General features: G+C 33.7%; 2 protein-coding genes and 1 long non-coding RNA gene across 3 annotated transcripts; all 3 read right to left on the bottom strand.

Moving 5' to 3' along the window:
• Positions 1–6,438: 6,438 nt before the first annotated feature.
• LOC145823287 (uncharacterized) lies at positions 6,439–10,723 on the bottom strand. Its single transcript, XR_014365573.1, has 3 exons — positions 10,503–10,723; positions 10,251–10,354; positions 6,439–6,543 (listed from the first exon to the last, which is right to left on the bottom strand). It is a non-coding gene; the product is annotated as an uncharacterized LOC145823287 (long non-coding RNA).
• LOC114320868 (coatomer subunit gamma) lies at positions 8,710–9,882 on the bottom strand. Its single transcript, XM_082922863.1, has 4 exons — positions 9,461–9,882; positions 9,174–9,377; positions 8,937–9,068; positions 8,710–8,849 (listed from the first exon to the last, which is right to left on the bottom strand). The coding sequence occupies exons 1-3, from the start codon at positions 9,569–9,571 to the stop codon at positions 8,979–8,981; spliced, it is 405 nt and encodes a 134-aa protein (XP_082778989.1). The 5' UTR covers positions 9,572–9,882; the 3' UTR covers positions 8,710–8,849; positions 8,937–8,978.
• A 587-nt stretch (positions 10,724–11,310) lies between the features above and the next one.
• LOC114272738 (uncharacterized) lies at positions 11,311–12,378 on the bottom strand. The gene is made up of 4 exons (XM_082923164.1): positions 12,258–12,378; positions 11,945–12,141; positions 11,481–11,540; positions 11,311–11,376 (listed from the first exon to the last, which is right to left on the bottom strand). Exons 1-4 carry the CDS (start codon positions 12,376–12,378, stop codon positions 11,311–11,313), a joined length of 444 nt encoding a protein of 147 aa, XP_082779290.1.
• Positions 12,379–13,458: the final 1,080 nt, after the last annotated feature.

Genomic DNA, 13,458 nt, shown 5'->3' with positions numbered 1-13,458 from the left:
ATCGACATGAGCTTTTAATAGCCGGCACATTACGGCCTTGTGCCTATCTCAGTTTTCATGAACATATTTGAGAATAAGCCTTGTTCCCATAGAAAGCAACCCCACTTCCATGCTCACATTGGTAAAATCTGCCAAGGATGTTCCTGTAATTTACACACCCCACTCAATAAGAGCTACAAAATTTCATGAAAAAAGTATAAAAACTCAACCCTCTAACATTACAGGACAAATGTACTTACATCATAGGGATGGACAACAAAATATTAAGAAGTGCATTTTTTTTACAATCACCATATGATTCGTTCTTCCCATTGAACCTAGTTATAGGATCTCTGGTCCCCAGGTTGAGTGTCTTCATACATGGTTTATGATTTTATAGGTTTCAAACACATCCCCCTCGATGTATTCCAGACCCTATCTCTCGCCAAGGCCTTGGTTAACGGACCCGTAAGATTATCACAAGATTTTACATAACTCACAGTTATAATGTCATTACTCAAATATGGTCTCACATTATTATGTTTCCTTCAAATAGGTCTGGATTTACCATTATAAAAATAGTTGTTCACTCTATCAATAGCAATAGTACTATCACAACAAATTAACCTAGGAGGATTTGGTTTTCCCAAAAAGGGATTTCATGTAACAAATCTCTCAACCAATTCTCTTTCTCACATGCTGAAGCTAACGCTATAAGCTTAGCTTCCATTGTAGAATTAGCAATTATAGTATGTTTTTTAGACTTCTAACATATAGCACCACCACCCAAGTATTCCAATCGGCATCACTATATCTCTCAAGTACCGCAGGATACTTGTTATAAAACAAACCATAATTTTTGGTACCAGATAAATATTTCATAATTCTTCCTATGGCTAGCCAATGATCTCGACTTGGCTTGTTAGTAAATCTGCTAAGTACTCCAACAGCATATGCAATGTCAGGTCTAGTACAATCAGTAGCATATCTCAAACTACTAATCATGCTAGCATATTCCTTTTGATTAATCACTTCTTTTTTATTGGTTAAAACAATTAAATGTATGCTTGCATCAAAAGGAGTAGCAACATGTTTACAGTCTAAAAAATTAAATTTCTTTAAAAAAATTTCAACATAATGCGACTGATCAAGAAAAATGTCATCATTATTCTTGGTAATTTTAATTCCCAAAATAAAATTGGCTTCACCAAGATATTTTATATCAAAGTGGCTATTAAATATATTTTTAGTCTTATTTATAATATGTAAATTAGAGCTAAAGATAAGTAGATCATCCAAATATAGGCTAATAATTACATATGCATTCTCACAAATTTTATAATATATGCACTTATCACATTCATTTGTCTTATAGTCATTCTCAAGCATGCAGGAATCAAATTTCTCATGCCACTAGTTAGGAGCTTGTTTTAAACCATAAAGAGATTTCAATAGCTTACATACCTTGCTTTCTTGGCCAGGCTCCATAAAGCCCTCAGGTTGGTCCATTTAAATCTCCTCATCTAGATCTCTATTTAAAAATGTTGTTTTTGTATCCATTAGATGAATTTTTAAATCATGAATCGCAGTCACTGCTATCAATAGTCTAATGGATGTAACTCTAGTAACCGGAGAAAAAATATCAAAGAAATCAAGATCAACTTGTTGCTTAAAACCTTTAGTAACAAGCCTTGCTTTTATATTTATCTATAGTTCCATCCAGTTTAAGTTTTTTACGAATGACCCATTTACACCAAATAGTTTTACAACCTGGAGGTAAATCCACTAGCTTCCATGTTTTATTTGAAAGTAATGAATCTATCTCATCGTTTACAGCCCCTCTCCAGAAAATAGTATCAGGTTATGATAAAGCTTCTTGCACCGTAAGAGGAATTTCTTCCACATTGTAAAGATAATAGTCAAGGCCAAAATCTTTTTCAACTCTAGCTCGTTTACTCCTTCTTGGTTGGGTTTAAGAATTTTCTTATTCTGAAAAAACTTGAGATGGAGTATAAGAGTTAGGCATGAATAAAATATTTTCAGAAATTATTTGACCCCTAGTATTTCTAGATTTGAAAGGAAATTTATTTTCATGAAAAATAGCATCACCTGATTTAAAAATAATATTATTTTCCATATAAAAAAAATCTATAAGTTGTACTACGCAATGCATACCCAAGAAAAGCACAAGTGGTAGCTCATTCACCCAATTTAGGTCATTTAGGATCTGCAAGCCTCACAAAAGCTAAACAACCCCAAACTCTCAAATAACCTAGATTTGGTTTATGCCCCCGCCATAACTCATGCGGTACAATTTTAGTCTTTTTGTGTGGCACTCTATTCATCATATGTCAAGCTATCAAAATAGCCTCGCCCCAAAGATTTGATTGAGCATCAAGTATAGCATTTGTCAAGTCAATTAACGTTCTATTTTTTCTTTCAGCTACACCATTAGATGAAGGTGAATATGGTGAAGTAGTCTCATGAATAATTCCTAATAACTGAACAAAAGAGTCGAATCCAAGAGATTCGTACTCCCAGCCTCTATCACTTCTACTTCTCTTAATGTTTTTACCGAATTGATTTTCCATTTCAAGAAAGAATTCTTTAAATTTATCAAAAGTATCACCTTTATTTTTTAATAAATATACGTTTGTATATTTTGAAAAATCATCAATAAAAGTGTTAAAATATCGGTTACCACCACGAGTTAAAATTCCTTTAAACTCACACAAATTAGTATGAAATAATTCTAGCAATTCAATATTTTTCTTAACACTTTTATGAGGCCTTTTTCGTAATTTTTTCTTTACTACAAACTTCACATTTCTCAAAAAATTTTGTCACTTTAGGAATTAATCCTAAATTACTCATGATTTCCACATATTTACCACTCTTATGACACAAGTGAGCATGCCAAAAATTAATGGAAGACAAAGTGTAAGTGGTGTAATAGTAATCATAAAATTGATCAGTAAGGTAATTTAGGAGATAAAAAAGACATTTATATTCATTTGTATTGTAGGAAGCCACTTTTAATTCATGTGCCTCGTAATCTTCATTATTCATCTCATCTGTTGGGATTTTGTCTGGGTTCTTCTCGGTAAAAACATAAGCAACTTTCAAAAGGCTGAGATAAAAAAGAACTTTTCCTTTTCATCTCATAAAATAAACTCCCTTGAACTTGAAAGGCTTGTTGAGATCTCCAATTCTGTCATTGATTTTTTTTGGTACTTGTTCCATATTGATCTCCTTAAAATTGTTGGTGAAAATACTAGAAGAATTATATTTTATTGATAAATAATGCAAAGAAAATGAGATATAAATAGATCAGGCTGAGGCATGGATATCTCGTTTTCTTTAAGGAGATCAAGCCCACTGTGGTAGGAAGAACCCAAATACTGATGCAGCAGTCACTAAACTATGACTTGTCCCCTCCAGGATACAACAACCCGACCACTTGTCATATGGTTCAGGCTAACTCTGCACAAGATAGTGAACCCAAACTTCACAAAAACAAAAACAAAAACATAAACAAAAAACAAAAAATAAATAAATAAAACTAAAAACACCCTTCTTTGGCTAGTAATCCTTCAAGTGTAGAAAAATAGTTGGTGTAGAAAAGAGTGGATAAGAGGAATAATGTATAGACCACTAGGACCTTACAAATTATATCAAAAAATAATGACCATTAAACTAGATAAAATGAAGAGTCTCCAAATCCTCCAAATATTAACTGACCACCAAGCCCATGAGCTTCCAATTAATCTCCATTCATGAACAAAACAAAAGGCCAACAAAATAAGATTCATGAACAAGACAAAATGTCACCAAATAAATAAATAAATGAACAATATTAAAATAGTCCAACAGTTCAGCATCAAGAAATCGAACATATGCTATTTGTTCGACTCCAATTTTCTAGATTTGAATAATGGGCATTGAATCGGCACCATGAAGTCGGACAAAGACGATTAGTTTGGCTCTAGTAATCCTCCTCCTCTTTCTCTCCCTCCTACTTTTACTACTTCTCTAAGAACCATACATTATTTTTCCCTATCTTTTAAAAATCCTAGATTTAAGTTGGGGAGGGGTTAGGGGTATGTGGTGGTGGTCATTGGGGTTGGAGAGGGTTGTTGGCTGCAAATGTAGTTGCTATGATAGGGAAAAGTTGTGAGAAGTGGGGGAAGGCTAGGAAGTTATGTCTGTCGTGGTTAGAGGTGGAGGTTGAGGTGGGTGAGTATATGGGTTAGGATTTTGGAAAGGTATAAGAATGCAAAGAGTATTAAAAAAACGCCGCTAAAAGTATTAAAAGCGTCGTTAATTTTTTTTGTGGCGTTTAGTACCAAACGTCGACGATGCGGCCGTCGTTATAACTTTATGACGTTTAAAAAACGTCGTTATATTAGTATAGGCGGCGTTTTTAAAAATGCCACCAAATGTCTTACCCTAACTGTACTGTGACGTCACTCTGACATTTAGCGACATTTTTGAAAACGCCGTCATAGACATTTATTCATTTTAAAAATCTAACCGTTGGGATGGGGTATAGTGACGTTTTTTAAACGCCGCCATAGCCTTGTTTTTTAATTTTTAGATTGCGTTAATTTTATATGGTTGAACAAAAAAAAAACCTGGCAAACAATTATTAAGAACTAATAATTAATGTTTATTAAAATAATAAATAAACTAAGCTTGAAAACAAAATTAAAAATAAAAAACAATGCATTGCATACCTAAGACTAGAAACAATTCAGACTTTAAATACATCAATTAAAATCAAAATGGTCTATATGCTTATCCTGGTAAAGTCAAAACCATGCTGTGAAGAAATTACAAGAATTGCTTCCTTTTGAGGCTTATGATTCAACCTCACATGGACATGAAAATAATATTTATGGCTACAACCTTATCCCTACTCCATAGGAAAAGATAGACCATGCAATACAAAAAGGCAGTTAACCGCATTTCAATATCTAAAATCAGGAAAATGGAGGTAATCAATTTTAAATGTTCAACTAGGGCTAAGAACTTTCTATGAATTGCCATTAGACCATTGATAGAAGACATATATGTTCAAAACATGGTTCAACTACCATACACTATGCTTCTTGAAGAAAGAATTCAGTTAACCCTTTTTGCATAAGCAGTTAATTCCCACTGTTAACATACCCATAAGACGCTTGTAAGTTTCATTTTTTCCCAAGAAAATATCAGAGTTGGCTTCTTGCTTCTCATGTTTGGCTATAATAATCTTTTTCTGAAAATCCAATGGTATATCCTTAGGTAGCTGTGCTTGCAATTTGTCTTTGTCTGCATTTATTGATAGTTCCACACATTTTGGATCTTTATTGATGCTTCAGCTCTCGTTCTTGATAGTCTCTGCATCCTTAGCCATAGAACATCTAAGGTCTTCTCTAACATCCTGCACAGATTAAATCATGAGACACCAATCATACCATAGAAAACAGAACTCAATTAAGTACTTACATTCGGAAAGGCGGTTACTTGCTCCATAAAAGCATCAAGAAAACCTTCCATTGATGCTCGTAAGCTGCAACAGAAGTAAATCGAATTAGCACATGGAGAGCATTCTGACAATTATGTAAAAACTGAAAACAAATTAATTAAACATATACTTTGGAAAACACCAAAGGAGCTATATTTGACCATCACCAACAAAACATCTATAATTGGTTCATACCTTACTTTAATGCCTTTGGTATGCTGTGGAAAGGTGCATGATTTTATAGATATCCATAAAAGTATATTAGAATTAGTAATCACCAAAAACTAGCAGAACAGCTTATGCTTTCTTAATTCTATTTGTTTATAAACGAGTGATATAGGATTTCAGCAGCTAATATGCAACTCAAAACTCCAGAAGAAAGCTCAAATCTCTACCATTTGGGGTTGAATTCTAGTTAATAGTTCATATCTGTCTACAGCCACGTCTTCCAATCATTGTCTGGAAGCATGTAGACCCATGGGTGAATGAGAATATGCAAGACACTAAAAAAAAATGTAGGCAGATAGATGACGCCCCAAAGAATGTATAACAGATTATAACTGACATGACAGTTTTATAGCTCATACTAGCCTTCTATTAGGTCTACATTTTTGCTCCAGGCATTTCACATTCATGAACCCTGGTCACTACCAAAAATATTAACTTCATGGAGCTAATGAAAACATTCAACTAGTTTATCACATTTGACATTGCTACTTGTCATAAAATCAGTTTGAAGTAGACACAGTAAGCAAGAAAAGTCAATAACAAATAAACAATCTTCTCAGAACAAATATTAGTAAAAAATAGGAAATAAAGGACCAGACATTCGGATGGTTTTGATATACACCATGACAGAAATAGAAACCATAAGCCTCAAAAGGAAGCAATTCCTCTCAAAAATGCAACACACCAACAAACAAATTAATAAGAAAGAAGAGTGTGTGCACCTTGGCCACAAACATATCTCTGCACCATTGGGCGACAGCATCATCTATTTCAAATAATCTTTGCGATTCCTCATTCAGAAATTTCACCAGGGGTTCAAATGCAGCCTACACAATACAGTTCCTATCTAGTCCTTATATCCAGTAAAACAAAAGAAAACAAATTTGCCTAAATAATTACAAACTTGAAAGCTTTCATTAGTTTCTAGCACTCAAATAAAAGATTAAAACAGAATACCAAGTATGTTTATTAAAAACTAAATACAAGATATATGAAATTAACAATTGCCAAAAGTGTTGCTTATAACAAAAGAAACAAAACAAAACAAATGTGACAAAACAAATAATTGAAGAGGATGTCATGATCAAAACCTTCTTCAGTGAAAAGCTTCGACAAAAATTGGACAGGAGAGATCTTGCATTTTGTAACTAGGAAGTGAAGATGCGTCTGGAAAACATTATTTGACTGACATGCAGCAAAGAAAACAAATAGATCCTGAAGTGTGCATACCCACTTCCTATTATCATCCTAGAAGAAAACAAGCTCACATTCAACAATTCGATGGATAAAACTTAGCCCAGCTACTAATTATGGGGCAGTCTTCTACCTGGAAAAGAGAAAACAGATATACAAATAAAAAACAGGCATCACCAACCAATGAGACATCTGCAGGCATTGTTGAAATAAACCCCCAACTAACCTCCAAAACACACATATTAGTATCTTAGCATTCAGTTGCCTAAAATTAGTCTTAAAGTTGGTCTCAAACAGCTGATCCAGAAATCCTTTACAGTCCCCATCCAGCATTCTTGCATTGGACTGTACATTATATAGCAGGGTCAGATAAAATGCAACTCAACAAAAAAGATATATAATCATAAGAAGTAGGAAACACAAATAATAAAATATCAAATCTAGTACAAAGATACATGACCAAACAATCAATGGTCTTCACTCATGTACCTCTTTTGCAGATGTGTCTCCCACAAACTTTAACACATTCCACTCAGTTTTCAGAACTGGATAGCAAGCATCATACAATGCATTAAATTGGCCAATGTCTGACAAGGAAAAAAGAAAAGATCAGCATCAGCAACTTTGTAATCTCAATGCAAATGCAATAGAAATAGATAAGCATGATAAAGTGAAATTTCATAATACGATATCAGTGGCATGTAACCCCAGAACACATTCTAAGAACTCAGCAAATTTCAAATTACCAACATTGAAAGAACAGAAGAAAACTGAAATTACCAAGAGAGTATCTAACGAAAATAGATACAGGAAATCTTTAACTACAGACCTGTTTATTATTGCATCCAAAGACTGTTCTACAAAGTTAATAGAGGAAAATACATAAGGGTTTTTTTTTCCTTAATCATACAGTTCCAAAAATGCTAGCTTTCTAGCATTTTTGGCTTAACTAATGGCATTTTTAAGTGGCTAAAGTTGGCTTTTTGGTGGGAAATGGACATGCCAAATGACCTAGTGCTTTTTTTTTAGAAAAATGGATTTATAAGAGCATCAAGTTTGAGTAAAAAATGGTTAAAAGCTTGATGGGATGCTCCAATAGCTTTTCATCAAATTTAACCAAAAGTTTGATTTGGTGAAAAAATTGAATGCTCTGATCCTCGCTAAAAAATTTAATCAAATCCTTTTTAAAAATTCCAAGCCTATCCCCAAAAGCTTCTTTCATCAAATTTAGTGAAAAACTTGTTTTTTCCTAGATTTAATGAAAAATTGGTGAAAACTTGATTTGATACAAGTTTGGATAATATGTAACCTTACTGAAAAACTCACCTCACAAATAAGTAATAAGCAAAGGAAATGGTAAGTAACTTTTTTGTCCATACATCTATAGGATAAGTTTACTCTTGCATGTTAACAACCTATTCTAAGAAACCAGTGATGGACATAGATTTATTGAGTGGAAAGTGTACAAAAGTATGCAATTTCCTCCACGTGGTCTACAACAACAACAATGTTTTGTTAAAATTTTAATTTTAACTTCTTTTTTTAAATAAAAAATCAGGCCGTGAACTTTTTCAAATTTCTTGCCATACACAAGACCAACAGGCTCATGAGCTAAAGTAGAGTACCCATCAGGCTGAGCTCAAGCATAAATGTTTTAACAGCTCGATAAGCTCAAGCCAAGCTTGAACATGTCCAAGTATAACCAAGCAACACCAAGATACTTTGTAGCCCTGTGTCTAACATGACTATAAAAACACGAACAGTACCTCTTTCACAATAAACTTCAACATGTTTGAGAATTTTCCAACTGTGGGACTCCTTCTGGTTTCTCAAATACCACAAATGTTTGTCCTGGTGAATCATATGGAAGAGATCTTAGAGGCCTTGTTGACACTTCAGTAAATTTCTCGGTGTCAGAAGCATCCACAACAACGGTGACCTGGCAGTAAGCACAAAAAAATTGAGAGATTATCCCAAAATAATTTCAGAATAAAGGAACTACTACTTTTTTTAAGATGGTCATTACATTTTCCAGTAATTGCTCGGGAATTGAATTTGTGCAGTTGTACTAGAACACCACATGCCTATCAAAAATGTGCTTAACAGCATTAACTGCATATTCTGTTTCAGCCTCTGTAAGCTCCACAGGTGCCGAAGACTGGTACAGGAAACAAAAATTTATATGAAAAAAAACCTGAATTAGTAGATTATCAACAATAGTCAAAATCAGTATATATAATGGAAGGAGTGCCTGGTAAAAAACCTTGAAAAGCTTCCCAAAGCTCGAGAACTCTGGGATAGAGGAAAGAAGCTTTTCATAAGCATCAACAGTGGACGTGGGAGCAGTTGGAGCAGCACCTAAACCAGTTGGCTTTTTACTAGGGGCCTTCTTCTCGGCAAGTGGAAGAGACTTAACCTCCTTAGGTACAGAATCAATATCAAAAGGCTCTTCTGAAGGTTCTTGAACCTGTATTGAACAAACACGTGAGAATATGATAACAAACATTGCACAATGCATAAAGAGACTGACAACTCTCTGGGAACACTCACGTAGTTCTTCAAACTCATCTCCAGGTTGACTAATGGCACATCCAAAGACCCAAAAAGGAAGTTCTTCACATCTTTATCAGCTTCAACAATTGCACCATCAACTTCAAGCATATTCAGATATAGAGTAGCCCTATCAAGAACCTGCAAACAGATGGTTAACCATTCCTCTTCTCAGAATAAAGAAAACATAGTGAATTATGAGATATCGCAAAATTCACAAAGGTGAAGTAGCCCATTTTCTTTGGCATCTGGGATGTCTCTTATAAGGATAACAATTGAATCAACAATTGCTTTCTTGTAATCAAAACCGCCCTCTTCCCTCAAAATATTGCTTAAGAAATTCATCCTTAAAAAGAAGGAAGACAGAAAATAAATAAGAGTTGCCCAAGAAGAATAAGCATAACATGAAAAATAAATTTAAAAAGTAAAATAGACCACGTATGACATAAATACATGAAACCATGGAATTCGGTTGTCCTTTCAAAAAATCTGTTCTTTTGAAACCATGAAAATGACTCTATCTAGCTCAAGTGTTTTATTGGATTTTATGTTCTTTTTTATTGTTGTTGGTATGTAGCTCAAGTGTTTAATTTTAGTGATTTATATCAATGAATTTTCAAGTCCATAACATACCATTCAAACAACTGATTTGAATTTAAGTTTTCATTTTACCATTCAAATAGGGGATTTTTGTGGTTGGATGCCTCAGAAAATAAAAATGCTCAAAAACTAACATAAATAAATAAAAATCCTTGTACATCATACCAGAGGCTTAGAATAAATATCCCACCTTCACAGACTAACATAAATAAATGAAAATGATCGAAGGTGCTAGCTAGCTTTGCTGGTGAAGTCCTTGTACATCATACCAGAGGCTTAGAATAAAAATCCCACCTTCATAGACTAACATAAATAAATAAGAAGGCCATCTATTAGATATGATTTGAGAATGGCAAATATACATCTTCTCATAATTGAAGACTTGATAATAAAATAATTACATGTCTTCATCTATATGCTAAAATTAAAGTTTTACACAAACCTGATAAAGGTGTGAATTAACCTCAACACAGGTTTGATGCAATGTTTCCAGAGGGGCACCACTAAGCTTAAATTGCCCCCCAGGTTACAGTGATATGCTTTGCTTTCGCTGCACAAAATTAATGCAAAGTCGCTATTTAGAACTCACCAAAAGTAAAAGCCAAAATTGAATAACAAGAATCACAAATGTTTATTGGTTTTGAACCAAAAAGTCGAGCATCACCATCCATAACAAAGCAATGTATAAACTGGAAAAGGGTTCAAAACTAACCGGTTACCATGGATTTAGAGAAGAAGTTTTTGCATTTTGAAAATGTTATGGAAGAGAAGTTTACCTGTTTGAGTCCAGTAATGTTGTCACCCCCCATTATTTTATCCCAATCAAACCTCTCAGCAATACCATTGAGCAAGTCTGCAATTTGTTCATACTTCATTCGCCGTAAAGTTCCAAACTCAAAGCCAAATACCTCCTAAATTCATTTTATTTTAAAATTTTCTGGAATTAAGAGGAAAGTCCATAAAATGATCTACTGATCAGTAATGAGATGGTTGAAATGAATAATTATGTACAGCTAATCTTATAACTATGTCTCAATCATCAATTCACTGAATATAAAAAATTAAATGCATGGAATGGACTAGTGATGAGCCAAACACATGATTTGTTTCAGCTTAGAACTATTAAGAAAAAATGCAGTCATGTAAATTGTAACAGTGATTTCCCTAGGAGATAATAAACAAAACATCAAAGTATCTCCCAGTAAAATACACCACAAGAGATGCCACTTGAATCTAAGTACCAATAAAAGCTAGAAGTTGAACCTCCATTTCTCCTCAGAGATGAACGGTCCGTATTCGAAAACCAAAGTCTTACACTGCCCAAAGAATTGAAATAACATAATCAAAAAAAGAGAGGAGCATAAATTGGAGTCACAAAATGGATTGTTCATCTTACTTAAGCTACTGAAATGTTTCTAACCTTTTTGACATAGTTCTCCACAGCATCACATGCTTTCAGAAGCAGCTCAATTATCTCCAACTGAACTAAAAGGCAAAAACAAAACTAAATATCCATGTACATTGAGATAGATTGTGAAATATTTATGCTGCAAGACACATATAAGATAAATTTACGAGCTTGAACTATCACTCAATATCATTTACCGTCCTCAACTAGAAAGAAAATGTTCTAGAGATAGAAATGAGTTTTAGACATGAAATCCACATTGAAGAACAAAATAAAGTCACAAAGGTAATTTGCAGTTGTAAATTGAAAGATACAATTTATAATTGTATTTCTTGGAGATCAGCTGATGATTGGAATTCATTAATCCTATTAGTGTTTACAAATTAGGCATGAGAAACTTGACAGTGCCTAAAGCTCGGGATTATGGTGAACAAACAAGTTTATTCAAATCCAATGGCATTTATGTCAGTTACTACCTTTTGCTCAAAAGGGATCAGCCGAGCACAGGTGTTGTGAAGGATATCAATGATCACCGTCTGAGTCTTGTTGTCCTCGAGGTACTCAATTGCCTTGGCAGTAAACTCTTCACACAGCGTGCACACATTTTCATTCCTTCCAACTTCTTCTGAAGCTTTAATTATGCCTTCTGATTCCTGGTGATTTATCTGCAACACTGTAGCCAGAAAACATTGATTTATTTGGATATATACTTAAGTATCATGTGCTGCGAACATTAAAATCTTAAAATTATATAAATTTGGAAGAGGAAAAAAGAAAAAAGAGAACTACCTGAAACATCAGATATCACCGTTTCTCCACTAGAGAGTTCGGTTGTCGTTAATTCTTTGGCATCACATGCCCAGCTAGTGCCCAAAACGAAAAGAACGAAGAGTCCAACTGTTGCAACCATGGTGCCTGAGGCAAAACAAATTCAATTTAACCCAAAAAGCATTGGAAAAAGAAAAACAATATGAAAGGAAAACACTCAAATCACCAATATGATAAACTTATTGACAGTAATAGATGAAAATCACAAAATATCGTGACCCACCATTCTTAGATGATGAATTAATGAACAAAAGGCACAAACTAGGACACAGGTTTTCATAATGGTAGGACCAACTCCTAGATGCATACAAATATGAAGAAGTGAATGAAAGCCAAATCATAAGACAATGACTAATATTTACCCAATTTAAAAACTCAATTAATATAATTTGAATGAATCATATATGTACTAGATGAAATCTACTATCCATTAACTTCTTGGTTGGATCATGTTCATGTTCTTAGGTTGGACCAATCAGTTGTAAGGTCAAAAAACCTTAGCAGGTCTTTGATCCATAAAGTTTTCCTTGCTTCCCTAAAAACACTTCTTTTGATGACAATAATTTGAATTGCTAACTCTCTAGCTCAAATAAAAAATAAAAAATAAAAAATTCCCAAATGGTACAAATAGAAAAAAAGATCAGAACTAAATTTTGCAAGAGCAGAGTACCTAAGTTTCAATTGTACCAAAATATATGAATATAATATACACTATTGTGCTATGTCTGCAAAAACATGTACTGAAAACTAATTCACACAAATAGACAAGCTCAATCACACAAGTTTTCTCCCAAACTAGTGACATTCCACTTGTAAGCTTTAAATGCCATACCAAAATGTAAACTTTCAGTAATGAACCTGTTTTTAGCAACCATAAAATTTCCCTATGATGTATCTTGTGTTGTTCACTTGCAGTTCCACACTCCATATACATCTACATAAATAAGTATATACATGGAAGGTTAAATATGGAGTGACTTGCCTCTTTCCCCAATTAAATACACGACTCACATTCCCAGCCTGTGAATGAGCTCATAGCACTGTTCTATCTCTTTTTTGACCTTTTGTCAATGAGTTCATATTAGTGAACGAGTTTTTGACAAATTTCATTAAATTGTAGAGTATGTTCCATGTTCACAAAAAAAAAAAAAGAAGGGTTAAT

Source organism: Camellia sinensis, chromosome 4, assembly GCF_055761805.1.
Source record: "Camellia sinensis isolate YWXY chromosome 4, ASM5576180v1, whole genome shotgun sequence".
NCBI lineage: Eukaryota > Viridiplantae > Streptophyta > Magnoliopsida > Ericales > Theaceae > Camellia > Camellia sinensis.
This window is presented reverse-complemented; position numbering and strand designations above follow the sequence as displayed.

Bases quoted from the DNA above. Each gene is read 5' to 3' on its own strand.
- LOC114272738 (XM_082923164.1), bottom strand. From the start codon at position 12,378: ATGGTTGCAACAGTTGGACTCTTCGTTCTTTTCGTTTTGGGCACTAGC. The intron at 12,142-12,257 runs GTAGTTCTCTTT...TTCTGGCTACAG, and splicing joins GGTGATATCTGATGTTTCAG to TGTTGCAGATAAATCACCAG. The intron at 11,541-11,944 runs GTAGTAACTGAC...CTTTTAGTTCAG, and splicing joins TGATCCCTTTTGAGCAAAAG to TTGGAGATAATTGAGCTGCT.
- LOC114320868 (XM_082922863.1), bottom strand. From the start codon at position 9,571: ATGCTTGAAGTTGATGGTGCAATTGTTGAAGCTGATAAAGATGTGAAG. The intron at 9,378-9,460 runs GTGAGTGTTCCC...TGTTCAATACAG, and splicing joins AGATGAGTTTGAAGAACTAC to GTTCAAGAACCTTCAGAAGA. The intron at 9,069-9,173 runs GTTTTTTACCAG...TTCCTGTACCAG, and splicing joins GCTTTGGGAAGCTTTTCAAG to TCTTCGGCACCTGTGGAGCT.